At 53.9% G+C, this 22866-nt stretch overlaps 1 protein-coding gene across 1 annotated transcript in view; it reads left to right on the plus strand.

The window, feature by feature from the left end:
• The window catches only part of RNF17 (ring finger protein 17), a 2644767-nt gene that overhangs the window by 2524807 nt on the left and 97094 nt on the right, over window positions 1–22866 (plus strand). The window contains exon 37 of the mRNA XM_085621540.1: window positions 7437–7572. Coding sequence (XP_085477666.1) covers window positions 7437–7572 — 136 coding nt within the window. The remainder of the gene's footprint in view (window positions 1–7436; window positions 7573–22866) is intronic.

Consider the following 22866-nt stretch of genomic DNA (forward strand, 5'->3'; position numbering starts at 1 on the left):
CCTGCACTTCCAGATTCACCCGACCCCAAGACCACCGTTAGAGGAACCCTCATCTACAGACCCCCGGGCCCGTGCACACAATTCAGCGAAACCATCGCCGACTTCATCAGCCCGCACGCCCTAGCCTCACCAGAATACATCCTCCTTGGGGACCTGAACTTCCACCTGGAGAAAAACAGCGGCGACAACACCACCACCACCCTGCTCGACAACCTCGCCAACCTCGGACTCAAGCAACTGGTGAACACCCCCACCCACATCGCGGGCCACTCGACCCCATCTTCTCCGCCAGCAACCACTTCTCCTTCAGCCACTCCTCCGGACTACACTGGACCGACCACAGATGCATCCACTTCACCTTCAAAAAGACTACATCCCTCCACCGCACACAACAAATCCCCCGCAGATGCTGGAGCAAAATCACCACAGACCAGCTCCACTCATCGCTGAACCAGAACCCGCCAGCCGACACCAACGACGCAGCCCACAACCTTGCACAGTGGATCACCAGCTGCGCTGACTACCTTGCACCACTGAAGAACCCACCAGGCACAACCGGCAACAGGAAAACTTCATGGTTCACAGACGCCCTCAAAGAATCAAAGAAAACCTGCCGAACCCTTGAAAAAACCTGGCGCCACGAACAAACCACAGAAAACAGGACAGCCCTCAAGACCGCCACCCGCGAACACCACCAGCTGATCTGCATCACCAAAAGAACATCTTTCAAAGAGCGACTAGACAACAACACCCACAACAGCAAAGAACTCTTCAACATCGTCAAAGAGCTCTCCAACCCCAGCGCCAGCAACAACGACATCACACCGTCACAAGAACTCTGCAACTCCCTCGCCACGTTCTTCCACCGAAAGATCGCAGATATACACGACAGCTTCGGACCCCAGACTCCGCCTCCAGTCACCAAACCAGCGACCCCCACCACCACCCTCAACGCCTGGACCCCCACCAGCACTGAAGACACCACCAACGTCATAAACTCCATCCACTCCGGCTCCCACTCGGACCCTTGCCCCAATCATATCTTCAACAAAGCCGACACCATCATCGCACCCCATCTCCGGAACATCATAAACATCTCATTTGCGTCAGCAACCTTCCCCGAAAGCTGGAAGCACGCAGAAATCAACGCCCTTCTGAAGAAACCCACAGCGGACCCCAAAGACCTCAAGAACTTCTGCCCCATCTCTCTTCTTCCCTTCCTGGCCAAAGTCATTGAGAAGACCGTCAATTAACAGCTGACTGCTTTCCTCGAGGCAAACAACTCTCTCGACCCATCCCAGTCCGGATTCCGAGCCAACCACAGCACCGAGACTGCCCTCATCGCAGCCACCGACGACATCAGGACCCTGATGGACAACAGAGAAACAACCGCCCTCATCCTCCTGGACCTCTCGGCAGCCTTCGATACCGTATGCCATCGCACCCTAATAACCCGCCTCTTCAACACTGGGATCCAAGGACAGGCCCTGGACTGGATCACCTCTTTCCTCTCCCAACAGAACCCAGAGAGTCCGTCTCCCTCCCTTCTGCTCAGAGGCCACCGAGGTCACCTGCGGCGTACCCCAAGGCTCCTCGCTCAGCCCAACCCTCTTCAATATCTACATGAGCCCCCTCGCCGCCAACACAACATCAACATCATCTCCTACGCCGACGACACACAGCTGATACTCTCCCTCACCAAAGACCCAGCCACTGCCAAAACCAACCTACAGGAAGGAATGAAAGACGTCGCAGAATGGATGAAGCTCAGCCTCCTGAAGTTGAACTCAGACAAAATAGAGGTCCTCATCCTCGGACAATCCCCATGCGCCTGGGACGACTCCTGGTGGCTCTGGGCTCTGCGCCGACACCCTCGGACCACGCACGCAACCTAGGATTCATCCTGGACTCCTCCCTCACGATGACCAAGCAAGTCAATGCCGTTTCGTTATCATGTTTCAACACCCTGTGCATGCACCGAAAGATCTTCCAGTGAATCCCCACCGAAACCAGAAAGACGGTCACCCAGGCCCTCATCACCAGCCGTCTGGACTACGGAAACGCCCTATACGCAGGAACCACTGCCAAACTTCAGAAACGACTACAACGCATACAGAACGCCTCCGCACGACTCATCCTCGACATCCCTCGCCACAGCCACATATCCGCCCACCTGAAAAACCTGCACTGGCTCCCCATCAACAAGAGGATCACGTTCAGGCTCCTCACCCACGCACACAAAGCGCTCCATGACATGGGCCCCGAATACCTCAACAACCGCCTCTCGTTCTACACTCCCATCTGCCAGCTCCGCTCAGCCAGCCTCGCCCTCGCCACCGTTCCACGGATTCGAAGAACCACTGCCGGAGGAAGATCGTTCTCCTACCTGGCAGCCAAATCATGGAACTCCCTCCCCGCACAACTACGTATGACCCAGGACCATCTCACCTTCAGGAAACGCCTCAAGACCTGGCTCTTCGAGCAGTACCAGCACCTCCCCTCCCCTCCCCCCCCCCCCCCTCCCTTTTTTAGTGTTCGGGCTGGACTGTTCCCATGAGGCACAGGGTCAAGACTGATTTGCATATGGCCATGTCTGAACTGGGGTGGCGTAGTGGGCAAAAGAACGATGGATTTAACCCAGATCTCTTGACTGGGGGAGAATGTCTGCATTGTCAGCATTCCGTCCATCATTTGTTTGTTGTAACACTTTTCGCCCTAAGTGGGATGGGTATTCCCAGACGTGGGACCCGTGCTCACTACGCCACTGGAGTCAAGCTATCCTGGCTGATGACGGCTGATAGCCAGAAACCGGTCCTAGGATGCTTGATTCCGGTCCAGGGAAGACATGGCTTGGCAGTTCGGGCTGGACTGTTCCCATGAGGCACAGGGTCAAGACTGATTTGCATATGGCCATGTCTGAACTGGGGTGGCGTAGTGGGCAAAAGAAAGATGGATTTAACCCAGATCTCTTGACTGGGGGAGAATGTCTGCATTGTCAGCATTCCGTCCATCATTTGTTTGTTGTAACACTTTTCACCCTAAGTGGGATGGGTATTCCCAGACGTGAGACCCGTGCTCACTACGCCACTGGAGTCAAGCTATCCTGGCTGATGACGGCTGATAGCCAGAAACCGGTCCTAGGATGCTTGATTCCGGTCCAGGGAAGACATGGCTTGGCAGTTCGGGCTGGACTGTTCCCATGAGGCACAGGGTCAAGACTGATTTGCATATGGCCATGTCTGAACTGGGGTGGCGTAGTGGGCAAAAGAACGATGGATTTAACCCAGATCTCTTGACTGGGGGAGAATGTCTGCATTGTCAGCATTCCGTCCATCATTTGTTTGTTGTAACACTTTTCGCCCTAAGTGGGATGGGTATTCCCAGACGTGGGACCCGTGCTCACTACGCCACTGGAGTCAAGCTATCCTGGCTGATGACGGCTGATAGCCAGAAACCGGTCCTAGGATGCTTGATTCCGGTCCAGGGAAGACATGGCTTGGCAGTTCGGGCTGGACTGTTCCCATGAGGCACAGGGTCAAGACTGATTTGCATATGGCCATGTCTGAACTGGGGTGGCGTAGTGGGCAAAAGAACGATGGATTTAACCCAGATCTCTTGACTGGGGGAGAATGTCTGCATTGTCAGCATTCCGTCCATCATTTGTTTGTTGTAACACTTTTCGCCCTAAGTGGGATGGGTATTCCCAGACGTGGGACCCGTGCTCACTACGCCACTGGAGTCAAGCTATCCTGGCTGATGACGGCTGATAGCCAGAAACCGGTCCTAGGATGCTTGATTCCGGTCCAGGGAAGACATGGCTTGGCAGTTCGGGCTGGACTGTTCCCATGAGGCACAGGGTCAAGACTGATTTGCATATGGCCATGTCTGAACTGGGGTGGCGTAGTGGGCAAAAGAACGATGGATTTAACCCAGATCTCTTGACTGGGGAAGAATGTCTGCATTGTCAGCATTCCGTCCATCATTTGTTTGTTGTAACACCTCACGGGTGAGTAGCGCGCTATATAAATGTTTTGATTGATTGATTGAGGGACAAAGGGGGACTGCGCCCCATCTTTGATCTCCGGAACGTCAATCGCTTCCTCCGGAAGAAGTTCAAAATGATGACTCTGGCTCGGTTCCTGGCTGCCCTCGACCCTGGAGACTGGATGGTAGCGTTGGACTTGCAGGACGCATATTTTCACATCCACGTCCTGCTGGCCCACTGGCGTTACCTATGGTTCATGGTAGGCCAGGAGCATTTTCAGTTTGCCGTGCTCCCCTTCGACCCTCGGGTGTTCACAAAGGTGATGGCGGTGGTCGCAGCTCATCTGCGCAGGTCGGGGGTGTCAGTCTTCCCTTACCTCAACGACTGTTTGTTGAAGGTGGGCTCGCCCCAGGCAGTCATCAACCACCTTCGGACTACGGACGATCTCCTGCATTTGCTGGGGTTCTCCATCAACGTGCCGAAGTCGCACCTGAGTCCCTCTCAGAAGCTCCCCTTCATCGAAGCGGTTCTGGATTCAACGCTGTTTCGGGTTTATCCTCCCGAGCAGCGAGTCCGCGATATTCAGGCTATGGTTCCAATCTTTCAGCCTCTCTCCCGTGTTTGTCAGGATGACCCTTAGGCACCTGGGCCTGATGGCCTCCTGCATCCTGCTAGTGCAACATGCCAGATGGCATAAGCGGGCTCTGCAGTGGGACCTGAACTTCCAGTGGGCACAGCATCAGGGCAACCTGTCCGATCATGTCCAGATCTCGGAGGGCACTGCCCGCCAATTGCAGTGGTGGCTCAAAAATCATGATTGGGTCAATGGCAGGTCCCTCTCCCTTCCCCACACAGTGGTGATGGATGCGTCCCTCCTGGGATGGCATGGCCACTTGGGAGAGGTGGAGATCAGAGGCCTCTGGTCTCCGGCGGAGTGCTGGCTCCATATCAATCTGTTGGAGCTTTGGGCGATCCGACTTGCACTGAAGGCATTCCTTCCCTCTGTCCGGGGAAGTGTAGTGCAGGTGATCAAGGACAACACCACCGCCATGTGGTATTGCAACAAGCACGGCGGGGTGGGGTCGTGGACCCTATGTCAGGAGGCTCTGCGCTTCTGGGCATGGCTGGAACATCAAGGCATTACCTTGGTGGTTCCACACCTGGCAGGTTCCCTGAACTCCAGGTCGGACGAACTCAGCCGCCGGTGCTTGATGGATCACGAATAGCATCTGCACTCGGACGTGGTGCAAGGTCTCTTTCTGCAGTGGGGAGAGCCTTGGTTAGATCTATTCGCCACCTAAGAGAACGCGCAATGTCATCAGTTCTGTGAGTTGGAATTTCCAAGGCGGCACTCGCTCGGAGACGCTTTTCGTCACGATAGGAGTTGCGGTCTCTTGTACGCCTTTCTGCCTATACCACTTTTGCCCAGAGTGCTGAAGAAGATTCGGCGCAACGGGGCCCAAGTCATCCTTGTGGCTCCGGATTGGGCATGAAGATACTGGTATCTCGAGCTCCACAGCATGGTGATCGATCCGTCTGCCTCTTCGGGAGGATCTTCTGTCGCAGCAGCAGGGGACGGTCTTGCCCAGCCTCCACCTCCATACGTGGAGATTGAGCGTAGACAGTTGACAGCTTTCGATCTTCCTCCTGAAGTCTGTGATGTCATTCTGGCAGCCAGGCGCCCCTCCACTAAGATGGTATACGCCTGCCGGTGGAACAAGTTTGCGGCATGGTGCACAGCAAAGTCTGTGGATCCCCTTTCTGCCCCTCTTTCTGAGGTCCTTCTGTTTCTTCTCTCCTTGGCCCAGCAGGGCTCTACTCTGGGCACTATCAAAGGTTATCTTTCGGCATCTCCGCCTTTCTGAGGCTTCCAGATCAGCCTTCTCTTTGAGTCCCCAGTTGTTAACCGTTTCCTGAAAGGCATTACGCACATGTTTCCTCCTGTGCCGTTCATCATGCCTCAATGGGACTTGAATCTTGTTTTTACCTATCTGATGTGTGCTCCTTTCAAGCCCCTTTATATCTGTCCTTTGTGTCTTCTTACTCTTAAGGCGGCTTTCCTGTGAGCTATCACCTCTGCCAGAAGAATGAGTGAGCTCCAGGCTCTTTCTTCCAAACCTCCTTTCCTTTCTGTTCATCCGGACAAGGTGGTAAGTACCCATCCTTCTTTTCTGCCAAAGGTTGTCACGCCCTTCCACATCGGGCAGACCATCGCTTTGCCTACCTTCTTTCCGCCTCCGCATCTTTCAAGGGAGGAGGAGCGGCTGAACCGTCTGGACCCAAAACGTGCGCTCGCATTCTATCTGAAGCGTACACAGCAGTTCTGGGTGGATGAGCAGCTCTTTGTTGGCTACGTGGGCGCCAAAAAAGGTCGGGCTGTGCTCAAATGAACCATCTCTTGGTGGGTCGTTCTGTGCATCAAAGCATGTTACTCCTTGGCTAAGAAGGAGCCTCCTGTGGGGCTGCGTGCCCATTCCACAAGGGCAACTGCAGCCACTACTGCCTTGGGATGGGGCATTCCCTTGCAGGACATTTGTCAGGCAGCTACGTGGGCCTCGCTGCACAAGTTTACCAAGCATTACTGTCTTGATAGTCAGGTCCGGAGAGACGGCTTCTTTGGCCGTTCTGTGCTCCATGACTTTCTGGTGTAATCTGTTCGCAGAGCACCAACGGGGTTGGTATTGCTCGGGTATGTATTCTAAGGTAAGGAATCTATCACTAACGGTCTCTTTCAAATGCACAAGTTACATCTTCTTCCCAAGATGGTCCAGCTTCTTGGAATCACTATCGCACAAGTTACTACTTGTGTAACGATATATCTGTAAGAGACATTAGTTAGTGATAGATTCCTTACCGCCCCACACATCCTCCCCGTTCTGCGAACTGATTTCTAGGGTTAAGGTCATCCCTTTCAGCACCCTAGTTTTAAGGCACCAGTGGTCAGTATCTTGCATGGCTCTGCGTTCCTGGCGCGGAAAGTCATGTACAGAACTGACGTCAGCGCTCAAGGGCGGCGTCTAAGTAGCTGCCGCAACATCATCTTGGCGACCACAACGCCAACGACGGACGTGGGGCCGCACGAGGCCACCTTCCGACGCGCAGGGGTACTGCTGACACAAACTTTCCGGATCCAGTCTGATACCTGGGGGTAATTCTAAGGTAAGGAATCTATCACTACTAATGTTTCTTACAGATATATCATTACCAAAGGTAAGTAACATGTTTGTTAAAACCTAAAATATTTAGACACATCTATAGAAACATTTGTAATAGAATGTTCTCAGTCAGATAGTTATAAAATCAGTGATACAGCACCTTTTAACTTTGCTTATGTATAGGTCGTAAATAACTCAGACTCCTCTTCCTTTAATTAGATACTTAAAATGCTCCATTTGTTATAGAAACATTATAAATCTTCTAGTTAGTGGCTTATCTTTTTCTCCTGATGTAGAAATGCCTTGTCTTGCACAATACACCGATGAGCAGTTGTATAGAGCAAAATTAATCTCGATTGTGCAGTACGACCCTGTTAAAATCATTGTTCAACATGTTGACTATGGCTCATCTGCAACTTTGACAACTGACAGGTAAAGTGATGTTATTTACTTTTTGTGTAAGTTGTATATATAGAAACATAACGTATATTTCAAAATGTGATTATATATGTAAACGCTATACCTTGATTTTTATGACAAGCATACTCAGCATATTCATCATAATAGTTGAAGTATAGTATATGCTGTATGTATTGCCCAGCCTTTTTTGACCACAAGACTGAAACTGTTATCTGCTGTAAATCGGTGACCAGTCTGCCACGTTTGCCACATTTAATTGCATACTACATATGAGCACGCTCTCAGGGTGAAAGTAGCAGTTTTCTGCTCACCTATGCACATTGATAAAATGGCATCTGATTGGGGGGGGGGGCACAGATCATATGGGGGAGATATGCACAGACCATCTGCTGAGCAGTGCCTGGAAAGGCATGGTTGAAGCACCTGTTGCCACTAAATAGTGGCACTTTATGCTACTCTGAGGAGGCGGCATGCAACAGGACCACTGTGCCAAAGTCCCAAGAAGGGAGAAACGCCTTAAGCCCATTGGATCAGGCCTGGCCCCACTTTTGAGAAACTTGAGCATTAGATGAATGAGAGTGATAAGGGACTAACCCCACCCCAGCCTAGATAAACTGGCCTCATCTGCTGCCACCTATGGAATGAGAATGTGACCCAAAAGCGTATGGGAAGGAGGGTGGCTCTGATGTGCATGATCACACTTATTTCAGAAGGAGTCTTTAATTTTTTCCCCCTTTTGGTGCATCTTGTGCTGTGTAACTCTAGACATGTGTTTCTAGATTCATTCCTTCATCATTAGAGAGCAGCAAGTTGTTTTGGTGGTGCTGGAAATGCTGCCCAAAGTCTTCTCAGGACTCTATACTACTCACTGGGCGCAGGTGCATCAACACAAGCTAGTCAGCACAGTAGTTCAGAGGAGCCTTTTCAAAAGAAAGTAGGATGGGAGCACACTGCCTCACACCCAGCACACAATTTGCTCCAATGCATCATGGTAAATGCAATGCATGATAACAACTACTTCATTAATAGTCTTTAATTTTTCACCCTTGTTGGTGCCGCTTGTAATGTGTAACTTTAAACATGTGTTTCTGGGTTCATTCCCTCATCAGTAGAGAGCAACAAGTTGTTTTAAGGGTGCTGTGAATGCTACTCAGTCTTCTTAGGCGTCTCAACCACACACCCAACTAAGTAGGTAAATATAGTGGGTCTTGGCCGAGAAATCTATTGACCTTTCCACTGCAATTTCTTTAAATTCTACCTTCCCACAATGAATACGTCTGCGGTAGCCATCCTGGGACGGGATTTGTTCAAATGTTATAGCATGCGTCAAAAGATGGATGCTGCATATGTATATGCACAACCGGTGGACATCATCGAATGGCATTTTTATTTCATTTTGATCAATTCCATTTAAAAAATGGCCTCCATGAATGCATGCACATCTGCGGTGGCCATCTTTGAATGGAATTTGTTAAAATAAAAAAAGCCTTTTGACGATGCCACATATGCATGTGATTGACTCATGCAGGAAACCATGTTCAATTGGTACAAAAAATGTAGGATAGCCACCCACCAATAGGGTTGTGGTAATGAAAAATTAGCAAGGAGATTGGGGAGCAAGAAAATGCGTGGTAGAAGGAGTCATAAAAAGAGAAAAAAGGAGTTGGAGGAGTAGGTTAAGAGTCACCTGCTGTGCACTACAAAGCAAAGCCTGACATCAGCAGTGATAGGATATATCATCCAATCATATCACTGTGTGACAAAAATACTTCTGTGTGGGGCAAATAAATATAGGCAGGAAAGTCATTGAATCAAGAGCAGGAGTGTGAAATAAGCAACACAGCCTCCCAAACTTGAGCAGTGTGCTGACCCGAAGCCTACTGTAAGTATGTGTAATGTATTGGAAACTATAGATTTAAAACAGACAGCTATCTGTAGCCAAGACCTAAAAAAGGGCAACAGTAAAGTACCAATATTGGTGTTTTGGGATAATCACAAGGGGGATCTGTGTACCTTACATTGCTCCTTTGTGAGTGTTGCTCGCTACCTTTCAGCATGTTGTCTATGGCTCATCAGTAACGTTGACAGGTAAAGTGGTCTTATTTTTTTGTTTTTTAAATTCTTTTTATTTGCATTTTTAAAACAACAAATAACAACACAACTCACTGCTGTGAACATAGGTCATATTGTTGACGATACAGCCCCCCACCAACCCACAGCCAATTATAGGGTCAGCATTGTCCACTTCAGTATGCAGGTGCGGCATTCGCCAGATCCAACCTCCGCATCTTTGTCGCCACCCATGCACCATCCAAATCCCCGATATATACCCACATGTCTCACCGTCTACTCGCATCACATCTGCGTCTCGTCTGATCCCACAAGGAGCATTATCTCACAGCGCCTGGAGCGTAGTTTGTGCCAGCCAGTGTATAAAAGGCTCCCATATGTCTTTCGGTCGTGAACGCAACGGCATGAGCTCCAAGTACAAAGCGAGTTGTGTTTGGCAATATACAGCACTTTGTACCCATCCTCTTATACTAGGCGACGTGGCCACCCCCCAATGCATTGCAACTTGTCGCTTGGCCAGCAAGAGTAGCATCGCAGGCAGCTGCCGGTGCTTGGGTTTGATCATATGTAGAATGCCTAGTAGTGTAACTTGCGGTGTACAAGGGATCAACAGGCCAGTTATTGTGCATATGAGCTCTATCACCTTGGTCCAGAAGGACGCCAGTGTGGGGCAGTCCCACGCCATATGTAAGAATGTGGCCCGCGCGCTCTACATCGCCAGCAAGCATCTGTCTCTCTCAAGCCCATGCGGTGCAGCCGGCTAGGGGTGCGATACATCATATGGACATATTTGAAATGGATCAGGCGAAGCCTGTAGTTGGGGGATAGGATCTCAAGGAGCCCACAACACAGATCCCAGTGTGCATCAGAGATTTCGGCACCTAGTTCCGCGGCCCACATGCCACGCGCCGTCGGGGTCACCACGGGACTGCTGTACTGCAGACTCCGGTAAAGTCGGGATATGAGCTTGCGTCCCGACTCCACCGTCAGCACATTCTCCAGGGCAGGGAAATCCGGCGGCGGTGCCGGAAATGTAGGGATGAGCTGTTTACATGTGTGGCGAAGCTGGCAATAAAGGAGTGTGTCAAGCATCGTTGGGGCTTCCTCCCCGCATAACTGTTCCTGTGTGAGGAAGGCATCCCCCGGGAACAGATCCCCCCCCTGTGTGAAGTCCACGCGCAGCAGCCCGTTCCCCAGTTCGCATGTGTTGCAACGGGGGCCACATCGGATTCCCTCGTATAGGCATCGATCTGGTGTATAGAAGGTCCAGCCCGGCCCTACGCCTCAGTCCAGGCCCACCGAATTGCATGCACCGGGTCGATTTCGGTGCATCTATGTTTGTGTGGTGCATAGACAGCCACGGCGAGCGGCAGTGGTGCCGCCCTATCCGTCTCAATCGCTACATGTGGCTGAAACGGCGTGGGGTGCACCCAGTAGTGCAGAAACTGTGCCTGCGCACAGTATGCATAGAGCGAGAAATCCGGTGCCGCCAAGCCCCCCTGTCGTTGCGGGAGAGTGAGGGTCTCCCAGGACACCCTCGGTTGTTTTTCCCCCCACGCCAGTTCCACCATCCGCGAGCGCACTTGGCGCAAAAAGCTAGCACCCGGGGGCATCGGTATGTTGACAAATAAATACAAGAGCTTAGGTAAGATGACCATTTTGGCCACAGCAATTCTTCCCGCCAGCGAAAGGGGAAGATGCTTCCAGCGGCCGACTCTTTCTTCCACCCAGCGCAACACCCGGCCATAATTTTCGGACCATAATTGCTGCATATCCGCGCTTATCCATATCCCCAGGTATCTAACCGGCCCGTCAGCCCACTTCAGCGGGCAGTCCGGAGTAAAGCGTGATGTCCCGGCCGTCAGAGGCAGGATGACCGACTTTTCCCAATTTATGGTAACTCCCGACAGCCGGCCATACTCCAACAGTTCATTTGTCATGGGGGAAAGATTTTCCTGCGGGTCTATCATGTATAGAGTGATATCGTCCGCGTACATGGATACGGTTAGTGCCCTTGACGAAAAACCAATGCCTCTGTCTGCATGATGTTGTCTAATGCGGGCCGCCAAGGGCTCTGTGGCGATCGCAAACAGCAGGGGCGATAACGGGCAGCCTTGCCTCGTACCTCTCCCAATGGCAAAGGGCTCAGAAATAAGCCCGTTTACTCTAACCCGAGCAGTGATGTTAGTATACAGTAATTTAATATAGTTAATGAAAGCCTCACTTACACCCATTCGCTGCAGCAAGGGGAACAAGAACCCCCACTCCAGGGAATCGAACGCTGCTGTGGCGTCCAGCAGCACCGCCACCGCCTTAACATGTGGGGCCAAATAGTGTAGTACTGCAAAGAGTGTTCGAAGATTATGAGAGGTCGAGCGGCCCGGCACAAAGCCCGATTGATCCGGGCGTATCATAAGCGGCAGCACCGGCTGTAGCCGCGCTGCAAGCATTTTTGCAAAGATCTTCGCATCAGTATTGATCAAAGATAGCGGCCTATAGGAATCGCAATGCAGGGCGTCCTTGTCAGGTTTCAAGAGGGCAATGATTACAGCCTCCCTCATCGATGCTGGGAGCATGCCCCCCTCGACCGCCTCGGCATATACTGCCAATAGTCTGGGGGCCAGGAGATAAGCGTACTCCTTATAGAACTGTGCCGGTAGACCATCCGGCCCTGGCGCCTTCCCAGCCGCCAGAGATCCTATTGCTTCTCTAACATCCTCGACCGTGAAGGGGCGATCAAAATACCCTTTTTGGTACGCATTGACCCAAATTAACTGTATCGTATCCAAGTATCCAGCCAACTCCTCTATCGGAGGTACTCCCCGGGCACGGTACAGGTCTTTGTAAAAAGTTCGAAAGGTGTCTAGGATTTCTGGAGGAGTATGCACCTGTCCACCTCCTTGAGTCTCCACTGAGGATATGAAGGGGGAAGGTTTTTGTGATCTCAGCAGGAGGGCGAGTGTTCTACCCGGGCGGTCTCCCTCCCCATACCTGCGGGCAACCGTGTGTTTAGTCAAAAATTTAATTTCCCTATCTGCTTCAGCCTGGTACTCTGTAAGTTTTGCTCGTGTCTCCGCCAATGTTGCCGCCGATAGATCCGAGCAATACCGCACCTCTAGATCATGTATGTGGTCTTCCAGCCGCTTTAGTGTACCCCGGATTGCCTTCAGGACTGCGGCCTGCCCCGCGATGCAATGACCCCTCACCACCACTTTAAACGCGTCCCACAGGACGCCCATCGATTGCACAGAACCTGTGTTCTGTTCAAAATATTCAGTTATGTGTTGGTATATTTCTTCCCTAAATACCTGATCCGTCAGGGCCTGTGCCGGTAATCGCCACGCGAAGGGCGTTATATATGGTTTTGGTACATGTAACGTTAGCTCAACCGGGGAGTGGTCAGAAAGGGTTCGCGCCCTGTGAGTAACTTCGGACACCCATGCATGTATGTGTGGGGTCAAGAGCCAAAAATCCAATCTGGACCAGGCCCCCCTGTGTGGGGTGAAACAGGTGCCCTCTTTGGTCGCTGGATGTAACGCTCGCCACGAGTCTAACAGATGATAATCCGCCATGAGGCCTCGGATGAGATCTGACGCATGTGGATGATGTATGCGATCAGCCCCTACCCTGTCTAACTCCTGCGAGAGCACCACATTAAAGTCCCCGCCCCATATGTATGCCCCCCCTCCTAGTGATTGTGCCTTTTGCCAGACATGCCGAAAAAAATCAGGGTCGTCCGTGTTGGGACCATACGTGTTAATTAGTGTTATCTGTATGTGAAATAACTGCCCCATCAATATTACGTAGCGCCCATCAGTATCGACATACACCTTGAAGGTGCGCCAGGGCAGGCCCCTTCGAATTAGAATCGCCACTCCTCTGGAGTAGCTGGAGCAACCTGAGGTGTGGATTTCTCCCCATCTGGTGTTCCTAAGTTTTTCCCCGGCAGTCTGTGTCAGGTGTGTCTCCTGTAGGAAACAGATGTCAATCTGGTGCCGCGCCAAATGTGCATGGGTCAGTCGTATTTTGCGGTGGTCATTTAGACCTCTAATATTCCAGGTAAGACAACGCAGCGCGGTCATCGAGGCGCATATGGGTGTGGCCTACGCAGCCGTGTGATCATCCGCTGTGTCCCGCTCTGGGCCTGCATGTAAACCTCCCGTACATCATGGACAGCAATCAATAACAACATGGCATCAGTAGCGGCAGGGCTGCATCAGCATACAGTGGTACAGTAAAATAGTGCAGTGGAAGATAACTACCCAACAAGAACCAAACCCCCCCGCCACCCACTCCAACCCCCCAATCAGGTTGAGATTCATTTGCTCCCCCCCACCCATCCCAAAAACAACAGTCTTGTAGTAACATCCTGGGAATTATCCCTACGAGGGCATGGGGTCACCGGCATACTCCCCTATCTAAAGGCGATAGGGTGGCCGAACAAATCCGCCTTATATGTACTCAGTCTGTCTGCTTACAGCGGGGCTAGCCCAGCAGCTCTCTTCCTTTATAACTCTGCCAAAGATCAGAAGTGGCCTCTGCAACAAGTCCGACCATCTCCCTACCGTCCCCCTGCACCGCCCTCGCCCCACGCAGGCCTCAGGATCCCCCAATGCATCAGCAAGTGGTATACTTAGCAATCACACTGACCGGTGCCCTGTCGCACCAGCGGTCGGGGAAACCAGCACAACTATGTCCTCACTACTCAATGTCACTTAGCTGGCCCATCGGTGGAGTCTCCTGTCCTTCTCGCCGTTCTCGCTGTGACCGCTCCGCCTGTCGCGCGAACTTGAGCGCCTCCGCAGCCACCGCGAAGACCATTGGCTTCCCCTTGTGGTGTATCCGCAACTTGGCAGGGTATAGCATGGCATATTTAGTCCCCACTTTCTGGAATATCTTTTTGGCCGGTAGGAATTCGCGCCGCGCAGCCTGCACAGCTTGCGTGAAATCGGGAAATAAGGATATGTCCAAGTTTTGAAATTTGAGCTCACCTCTTTCACGTGCCAGCCGCAATATCGTGTCTCTGTCTCGATAGTTCAGTATTCGGGCAAGGATCGGGCGCGGGGGTGCCCCCGGCACCGGGCGCGGCCCCAGTGTACGGTGCGCCCGTTCGATCAGAAACATGGCCGACAGGGCCTCACCAAACAGGTCGCGGAACATCCCCTCAACAAAGTTCTCCATATTTCCAGTGTTCGTGGATTCCGCAATACCAATAATTCGTATGTTATTTCTTCGGGAGCGGGCCTCCAAATCCTCATTGCGCCCTCGTATCACCTCCAGGACTTTATCCATGCGAAGTAGTTTCTCCTGGGTGTTCCAATGGCCCTCCTCGCATTCGGCAATTCGTGTTTCCATCGCCTCCAGCCTCTCCTCATGCTTATCAACCTTATGCGAAATTCCGTCCAGTCGCTGGGCCATGGAGTCCAGTTTGCCGTCAATCTCCTTGAGGCAGCCCTTAAGATCACGAAACATACTCTTCACATCCTCGTCCTGCGTCTGTTCCAGTTGCGTTTCAGGAACCACCGTCTGCGACATCGGGCCAGCGCCCGTACTCTGGGCCAACTGTCTCTCAAACTGGAGCTTCCGCTGCTTGGCATCTGTTTTCCCCATGGTGCAGGTATGTACTCCAGGCTCAATATGGGAGGGGGAGGATCCACCAGAATCGCCACAGGCCCCCCGGGTCTATGCCAAATCCACGGGTAGCAAAGGCCTACAACTTCACTGTCTCGTGGTCGTGCACCGCGTCGTGCGTCATGCCGATGATAAGGCCAAGCAATCCTCCGGCGCCCCCCGTCCGTGGGCCCGCGGCAGCCTCCACCAGAAATCGCCCAGCAACCTCTCCGCCGTCGGGCTAGGCCACCCGGGTCTCGCACCTTCGCGGGCACCACATCCGGGCCAGGCCCGGTCGGACCACTCTGCGCAGGTCGCGGATCTTCGTTGCCCACCAGCTAGGCGCCCCTTACAGGCACGAGGTATTCGGGTCGCTCTCCCAGGGTGTCGCAGTCAGCAGCCTCGCCGATAGGAGAGCCGGGGAAGCAATCCGCGTCGAGTCGGCATCAGCAGCATCGCAGGTACACAGATCGCACTGTTGTTATGCTGGCTGTCCCATGTCATCCGAGATCACCCTCCGGTCACCTCGGGCCGCGAGGGCAGGAGTGGCATCCCGCAGCTTCCAAACGCGGCGTCCCCACCGCGCGCGCCCGTCCTCGGCCCGCGACCGGGGACTCGCGTAGCAGCAGACGCCGTCAAGGGCGGCGCAGTCCGGCAGCAGGGTCGAGACGGAGTCGCCGCTCCGGATAGCCTCAACCGATTTCGGTCTGAAGGGCAGCATTCGATTGCTCTTCGGCTAGGCAGCCCCCGCCGCAGCTTAGCGGCGCAAATTAGAAGGCATACTTCGGATGGGCTGACGGATTAGGCGTTCGGCCGGCAGAGCCCCGTTACACGGCGGCCATCTTGCAGCTCGGCTCGGCCACGCCCCCCAGGTAAAGTGGTCTTATTAATTTTGATATTGGTTTAGAAACACGATGTGCATAAGAAAAAAGCCTCTTTTTGCATGATCACTACCAAAGTTTTGGACTGATGCAGCTGGCTTTTCAACACTGAAAGTGCACTGAGGCCTGATGCCCAGACCTCAGTGCCAGTGCTCTTACCTTTAAAAGTGTTTGATTAGTTTTACCCAATTGGGATACGTTAACATACATATAAATCCCTAGTATATGCTACCAGGGGTACCCAGGGTCTATAACTTAAAGTGCCCCTCATATGCTGCAGCACTTATTGTGCCACCCTGAGTGTGATAAAGTAAAACATCTCTCCCAACCTGCCACTGCAGCCTTTTAGAGCAGATTTAAACTCTGTGATTTAAAACAATTACAAAGTCCAGACTTCCCTTAAGTCACCACTAAGGTATGCCTCACGGGTCCTAAAGCAGGGTACTATATATTAATGTAGGAAGCTGGCTCTAGAATATGCTATACCAAAAAAAGGTATAGTGTGCAGAGAGTCCAGTGGATCTCCAGAGGCTAAAGTAGATAATACCAACACACTTTTGTGGTAGTGTGGACGAGCAGTTAGGCTTTTTCAGAGGGCAGTGCTAAGCATTTGTTGTACATACTGGCAATAAATGATGCACACACTCAATGAATAAATCTGAGACCAATTCATAAAATAATACTGGTTATATTTATTTTGTATAACCACCGAAGATCGTCTCAGGTAATTACATTTTGCAATAGAAATACTTTTCAATATCAAAAGTGGACACTTAGTGCAATTTTCAGACTTTGCAGTGTTACCCTATAGGATGAAGAAAACATTTAGCATACAGGTAGGTAACATTTACTTACAAATCTAGTCTTCTGCAGTTAAGTTCAGTATTGGGCAAGGTTCAGTTCAGCAGCACCAACGGCACACGGGCGGCAGTGTGCAAGTTCAAGGTCGGGAGCCCAATGAAAATCAATGGGGACTGGGGCAATCGGAGAGAGGCTGTTTACTGGTAAATTGCAGCGGCTTGGAGGGCCAGTCTTCGGGGGTTGAGGCAAGCCCTGGACAGGGCTCAAAGCAGCACTAATACTACTACAGCAGCAGCACAGGGGTGGCCGGGTACAGGGTGCCAGCACAGCGTTGGGTGCCTAATGTAAATATCTGAAAGAAACACGTTAGTTAGATTCCTCACCTTAGAATATCCCCAGGCGTCAGACTGGATCCGGAAGATTTTTCGTCAGCAATACCCCTTGCGCGTCGCTAGGCGTCGTCTGCGGCTCCGCGTCCGTCGTCGGCGTCGTGCGCCGGGATGACGTCGTCGGAGTACTTAGACGCCGCCCTCGCGCGCTGACGTCAGTTCTTCTTTTTTCCGCGCCAGTAAGCGCAGATCCGGGAGAGCTACCCCTTTTAGTCTTTTTTGACTAAATCTTTTTGATCATTTTTGATCCCTGTCTGTCGACATCTGGTGCCGGTAGGATGCCTGGGTTCAAGGCTTGTGAAGACTGTCATCGACTGATGTCGGTGACCGATCACCACCGCCGGTGCCTCTATTGCTTAGGCCTCGACCACGACGCGGAGTCGTGCAACGACTGTCAGGCCCTGACTTCGAAGGCTAGGCGGGAGCGGTCCCGCAAGCTTCTCGAGCTTCGCCACTCGGCTCCGCGTCGTGCGCGATCCCGGTCCAGGAGGAGGTCCAAGGATCGCTCGCGGAGCCCTAGCCGACGCCACCATCGATCGTCTGGCTCCAAGTCGTCGGGTAAGTCCAAACACTCAAAGAAGTCCAAGAGGCGACATCGCTCTTCGGACTCCCCTCGCCGGTCGCGCGACTCGGCCGAGGGTCCAAGTGGTTCCACCCCCGCGGCTCCGGCGGAGCCGCAGGTGCCGCGTCCGCCCCCATACCTTCCGGTCCCTGGGGCTGACGCGGCGCCGGCGGAGATCAGTGCCTTCCTCTCGGCCATGAGGAGCCTGGCCCCGCCGTCGACGCCCGCTGGCGCGCCTTCGGGCCCCGCGGGCTCGACTGGGCGACCTCGCGTGCCGGCGGCTCCGGCCCCGGCGCCGTCGACGACTCCGGTCTCGACGCCGCAGGTCCCCGCGGGGCCCATGCCTGGGCCCCAGTCGACGCCGGTTGACCTTGTCACTCCTCCACCGGCGCCGACGCCTGAACCACCGACGCCGTCACCGGCGCCGCCGACGCCGACGCCTGTGACGCCGACGCCCCAGTTTAGCCCTCATCCGGACCCGACGCCGGCACGGCGTCCGCCGACGCCGCATCCGACGCCGCTAGAGACCTACCATCTCTACAGTCCGGTTCCGATCATTCCTCCTGTTTATCAGGAATCGGAAGAAGGGGGCGACTGGGAGGGGTTCGAGGACCCTCTGGCTGTTCAGTCACAGCTTTCTCAGGACTGGGCAGATGAGCTGGGGGAGGCCAGCGGGCTGGACACCTCGCCAGACGCTGGATTCACTTCTCCTCCGACCGTGGCTTCGGAGGAGGGTGCAGCATTTTCTGTGGTGCTGCGCAAGGCGGCTGAGGCCCTTGGGCTCGAGTTGCCTGCCGTGGCTGTGAGGACCAACATCCTCACTGAGGTGCTTCAAACCTCAGCAAGCTCCACTGAGCCTCTGCTGCCGTTTAACGAGGCCCTCACTGACGTTCTGCAGGGCACCTGGTCCAAGCCCTCCACAGTTCCTCCTGTGGATAGGAACGTTGCCAGGCGCCATCGCCCTGCTCCGGGCGACCCCAGCTTCCTGTCCCAACACCCCACCCCCGAGAGTCTGGTTATCCAGGCCTCTACTTCCCAATCCTCCTTCCCGACCGCTCCGCCGGACCGGGATTCCAAGAGACTCGAGCAGTTTGGCAAGAAACTGTTCTCGTCCCTTAGTTTGGGCCTGCGGTCTTTAAATACCGCCTGTCTCTTGGACCGTTATTCCCATTCTCTGTGGGATACGGTGGAGGACGTGCTGCCCCTGTGTCCGGAGGAGGTCCGGACGCGTCTTTCCCAGGCTCTGGCCGATGGGAGGGATGCAGCACGGCACGCCATAAGATGTGGGCTTGACACCACGGACTCGCTAGGTCGGGCGATTTCCACCACGGTGGCGCTCCGCCGCCACGCCTGGATGCGGTCCACGTCCTTTTCCGGGGATGTCCAGAACACCCTCATGGACATGCCCTTTGATGGCACTCGCCTGTTTGGTGAGAAGGCGGACAGTGCGCTGAACCGCTTTAAGGACTCCCGGGCTACGGCCAAGTCCTTGGGCCTCTCGGCTCCGCGGGCGCACACCTCCGCTTTTCGCCCCTTTCGTGGCCAAGGAAGGGGCGCCTCCTCACGTCCGCAGAGCCACCAGCCGCAGAACCAACCTGCGCGCGGTCGCGGACGTGGCTTCCGCCGTGGCGGAAATGGAGGCCGACGTGGTCAGCCCACATCCACCCCGGCAGCATCCGCCTCAAAGCCTTCCTAGTCCGAGCTTTCAGGCCCATACCACGCCAGTGGGCGGCAGAGTTCGCCATCACCTGCTCCACTGGCGGTCCATCACATCGGACAGGTGGGTGCTGCAAATCGTCCGAAGGGGCTACTCCCTCCCCTTCGAGACGACCCCTCCAGCCATGCCACCACAACACCACCGTATCTCGGGGGATCATTTGGATCTTCTCCGCGAGGAAGTTTCGGCTCTCCTGGCCAAGGGAGCCGTCGAGCGCGTTCCGAGTCCAGAAGTAGGTCGTGGTTGTTATTCCCACTACTTTCTGGTTCCCAAGAAGGGCAAGGGGGGCCTGCGCCCTATCTTGGACCTCCGGAACGTCAATGCCTTCCTCCGAAAGGAAAGGTTCAAGATGCTAACGTTGGCTCAGGTTTTAGCTGCCCTAGACCCTGGAGACTGGCTGGTAGCGTTGGACTTGCAGGACGCATATTTCCATATCCCCGTCCTGCCGGCCCACCGGCGTTACCTGCGGTTCACGGTGGGCCAAGAGCACTTTCAGTTTACCGTGCTCCCCTTCGGCCTCACCAGTGCCCCTCGGGTGTTCACGAAAGTGATGGCGGTGGTCGCAGCTCATCTGCGCAGATCAGGGGTCCCAGTCTTCCCCTATCTCGACGACTGGTTGTTGAAGGCGGGCTCGCCCCAGGCAGTCGTCTCCCACCTCCAGACTACGGCGGATCTCCTGCATTTGCTGGGGTTTTCCATCAACGTGCCGAAGTCACACTTGAGTCCCTCTCAGAAGCTCCTCTTCATCGGAGCGGTTCTCGATTCGGCGCAGTTCCGGGTCCATCCACCGGAACAGCGGGTCCGGGATATACAGGCCCTGATTCCCATCTTTCGGCCTCTATCCCGGGTTTCGGTCAGGCTAGTGTTGCGGCTTCTGGGGCTGATGGCCTCCTGCATCCTACTAGTGCATCACGCCAGGCGGCGCATGCGGGCTCTGCAGTGGGACCTGAAGTTTCAGTGGGCCCAGCATCACGGCAACCTGTCCGACCATGTCTTGATCTCGGAGGGCACTGCACAGCAGCTGCGGTGGTGGCTCACGGACCGCGAGTGGGTCAAGGGCAAGAGCCTCTCCCTTCCCCAACCGGAGCATGTCGTAGTGACGGATGCGTCCCTCTTGGGTTGGGGTGGCCATATGGGAGAGGCGGAGATCAGAGGCCTCTGGTCTCCGGCGGAGTCTCGTCTCCACATCAACCTGTTGGAGTTGAGAGCGATCCGGCTAGCACTGAAAGCCTTCCTTCCCTCTGTCAGGGGAAGTGTCGTGCAGGTGTTCACGGACAACACCACCGCCATGTGGTACTGCAACAAACAGGGCGGGGTGGGGTCGTGGACCCTTTGTCAGGAGGCTCTGCGCCTCTGGACATGGCTGGAACACCAGGGCGTCACCCTGGTGGTTCAACATCTGGCGGGCTCTCTGAACGCCAGAGCAGACGAACTCAGCCGCCGGTGCATGATGGATCACGAATGGCGTCTGAACTCCGAAGTGGTGCAAGGCCTCTTTCAGCAGTGGGGAGAGCCTTGGTTAGATCTATTCGCCACCGAAGAGAACGCGCAATGTCAGCAGTTCTGCGCGTTGGAATTTCCAAGGCGGCACTCGCTCGGCGACGCTTTTCGTCACGAGTGGAGTTGCGGTCTGTTGTACGCCTTTCCGCCTATACCACTTCTGCCCAGAGTGCTGAAGAAGATCAGGCGCGACCGGGCCCAAGTCATCTTGGTGGCTCCGGATTGGGCACGAAGATACTGGTATCCCGAGCTACTCAGTCTGTTGACCGATCCCCCGATACGTCTGCCCCTTCGGGAGGATCTTCTGTCGCAGCAGCAGGGGACGGTCCTCCACCCGAACCTGTCCAGCCTCCACCTCCATGCGTGGAGATTGAGCGGCGGCAGTTGATGCCATTTGACTTGCCTCCTGAAGTCTGTGATATCATTCTGGCAGCCAGGCGTCCCTCCACAAAGTCGGTATACGCCTGCCGGTGGAACAAATTTGTGGCATGGTGCACAGCAAAGGCTGTGGATCCCCTTTCCGCCCCTCTTTCTGAGGTTCTCCTCTTCCTTCTTTCTCTGGCCCGGCAGGGCTCTGCCCTGGGCACCCTGAAAGGTTATCTTGCTGCCATCTCCGCCTTCTTGCGGCTTCCTGATCAGCCTTCTCTTTTCAAGTCCCCTGTGGTTACACGCTTTCTCAAAGGCATTACACACACGTTCCCTCCTGTCCCTTTTGTAATGCCTCAGTGGGACTTGAATCTGGTTTTGACATTCCTGATGTGCGCTCCCTTCGAGCCACTTCACAATTGCCCTCTTCGTCTTCTAACTCTAAAGACTGCTTTTCTGGTAGCTATCACCTCGGCTAGACGGGTGAGTGAGCTCCAGGCTTTATCTTCAAAGCCTCCTTTTCTATCTGTTCATCCGGACAAGGTTGTCCTTCGGCCTCGTCCCTCTTTTCTTCCTAAAGTGGTGACTCCATTTCACCTTGGGCAGTCTGTCACCTTGCCCACCTTCTTTCCGCCTCCGCATCCTTCCAAAGAGGAAGAGAGGCTCCACCGTCTGGACCCAAAACGTGCGCTCTCCTTCTATCTGGACCGCACAAAACAGTTCCGGGTGGACGACCAGCTTTTTGTTGGGTACGTGGGCGCTAAGAAGGGGAAAGCTGTGCACAAACGAACCATCTCTCGGTGGGTCGTTTTGTGTATCAAAATCTGCTATTCCTTGGCTAAAAAGGACCCTCCTGTTGGGCTGCGCGCCCATTCTACTCGGGCCACAGCGGCTACTACTGCCTTGGGACGGGGAGTCCCTTTGCAGGACATCTGTCAGGCGGCGACGTGGGCTTCGCTACACACGTTTGCCAGGCATTATTGCCTTGACAGCCAAGTCCGGAGGGATGGCTTCTTTGGCCGTTCTGTCCTCCAGGACTTTCTGGTGTGATCTTGGTTCGCAGACCCACCACCGGGGATGGTATTGCTTGGGTATCTATTCTAAGGTGAGGAATCTAACTAACGTGTTTCTTTCAGATGAACAAGTTACTAACCTTCGGTAACGATGTATCTGTAAGAAACATTAGTTAGTTAGATTCCTCACCGACCCTCCCATCCTCCCCGTTCTGCGAACTGACATCTAGGGTTAAGGTTGTCCTTTCAGGCCCCTAGATTTTATTTTTGGCACCAGTGTCGGTCTTTGCATGGCTCTGCGTTCCTGGCGCGGAAGGCTATGTACAAGAACTGACGTCAGCGCGCGAGGGCGGTGTCTAAGTACTCCGACGACGTCATCCCGGCGCACGACGCCGAC

The sequence above is a fragment of the Triturus cristatus genome, chromosome 8 (genome assembly GCF_964204655.1).
Source record: "Triturus cristatus chromosome 8, aTriCri1.1, whole genome shotgun sequence".
In the NCBI taxonomy this organism is placed as follows: domain Eukaryota; kingdom Metazoa; phylum Chordata; class Amphibia; order Caudata; family Salamandridae; genus Triturus; species Triturus cristatus.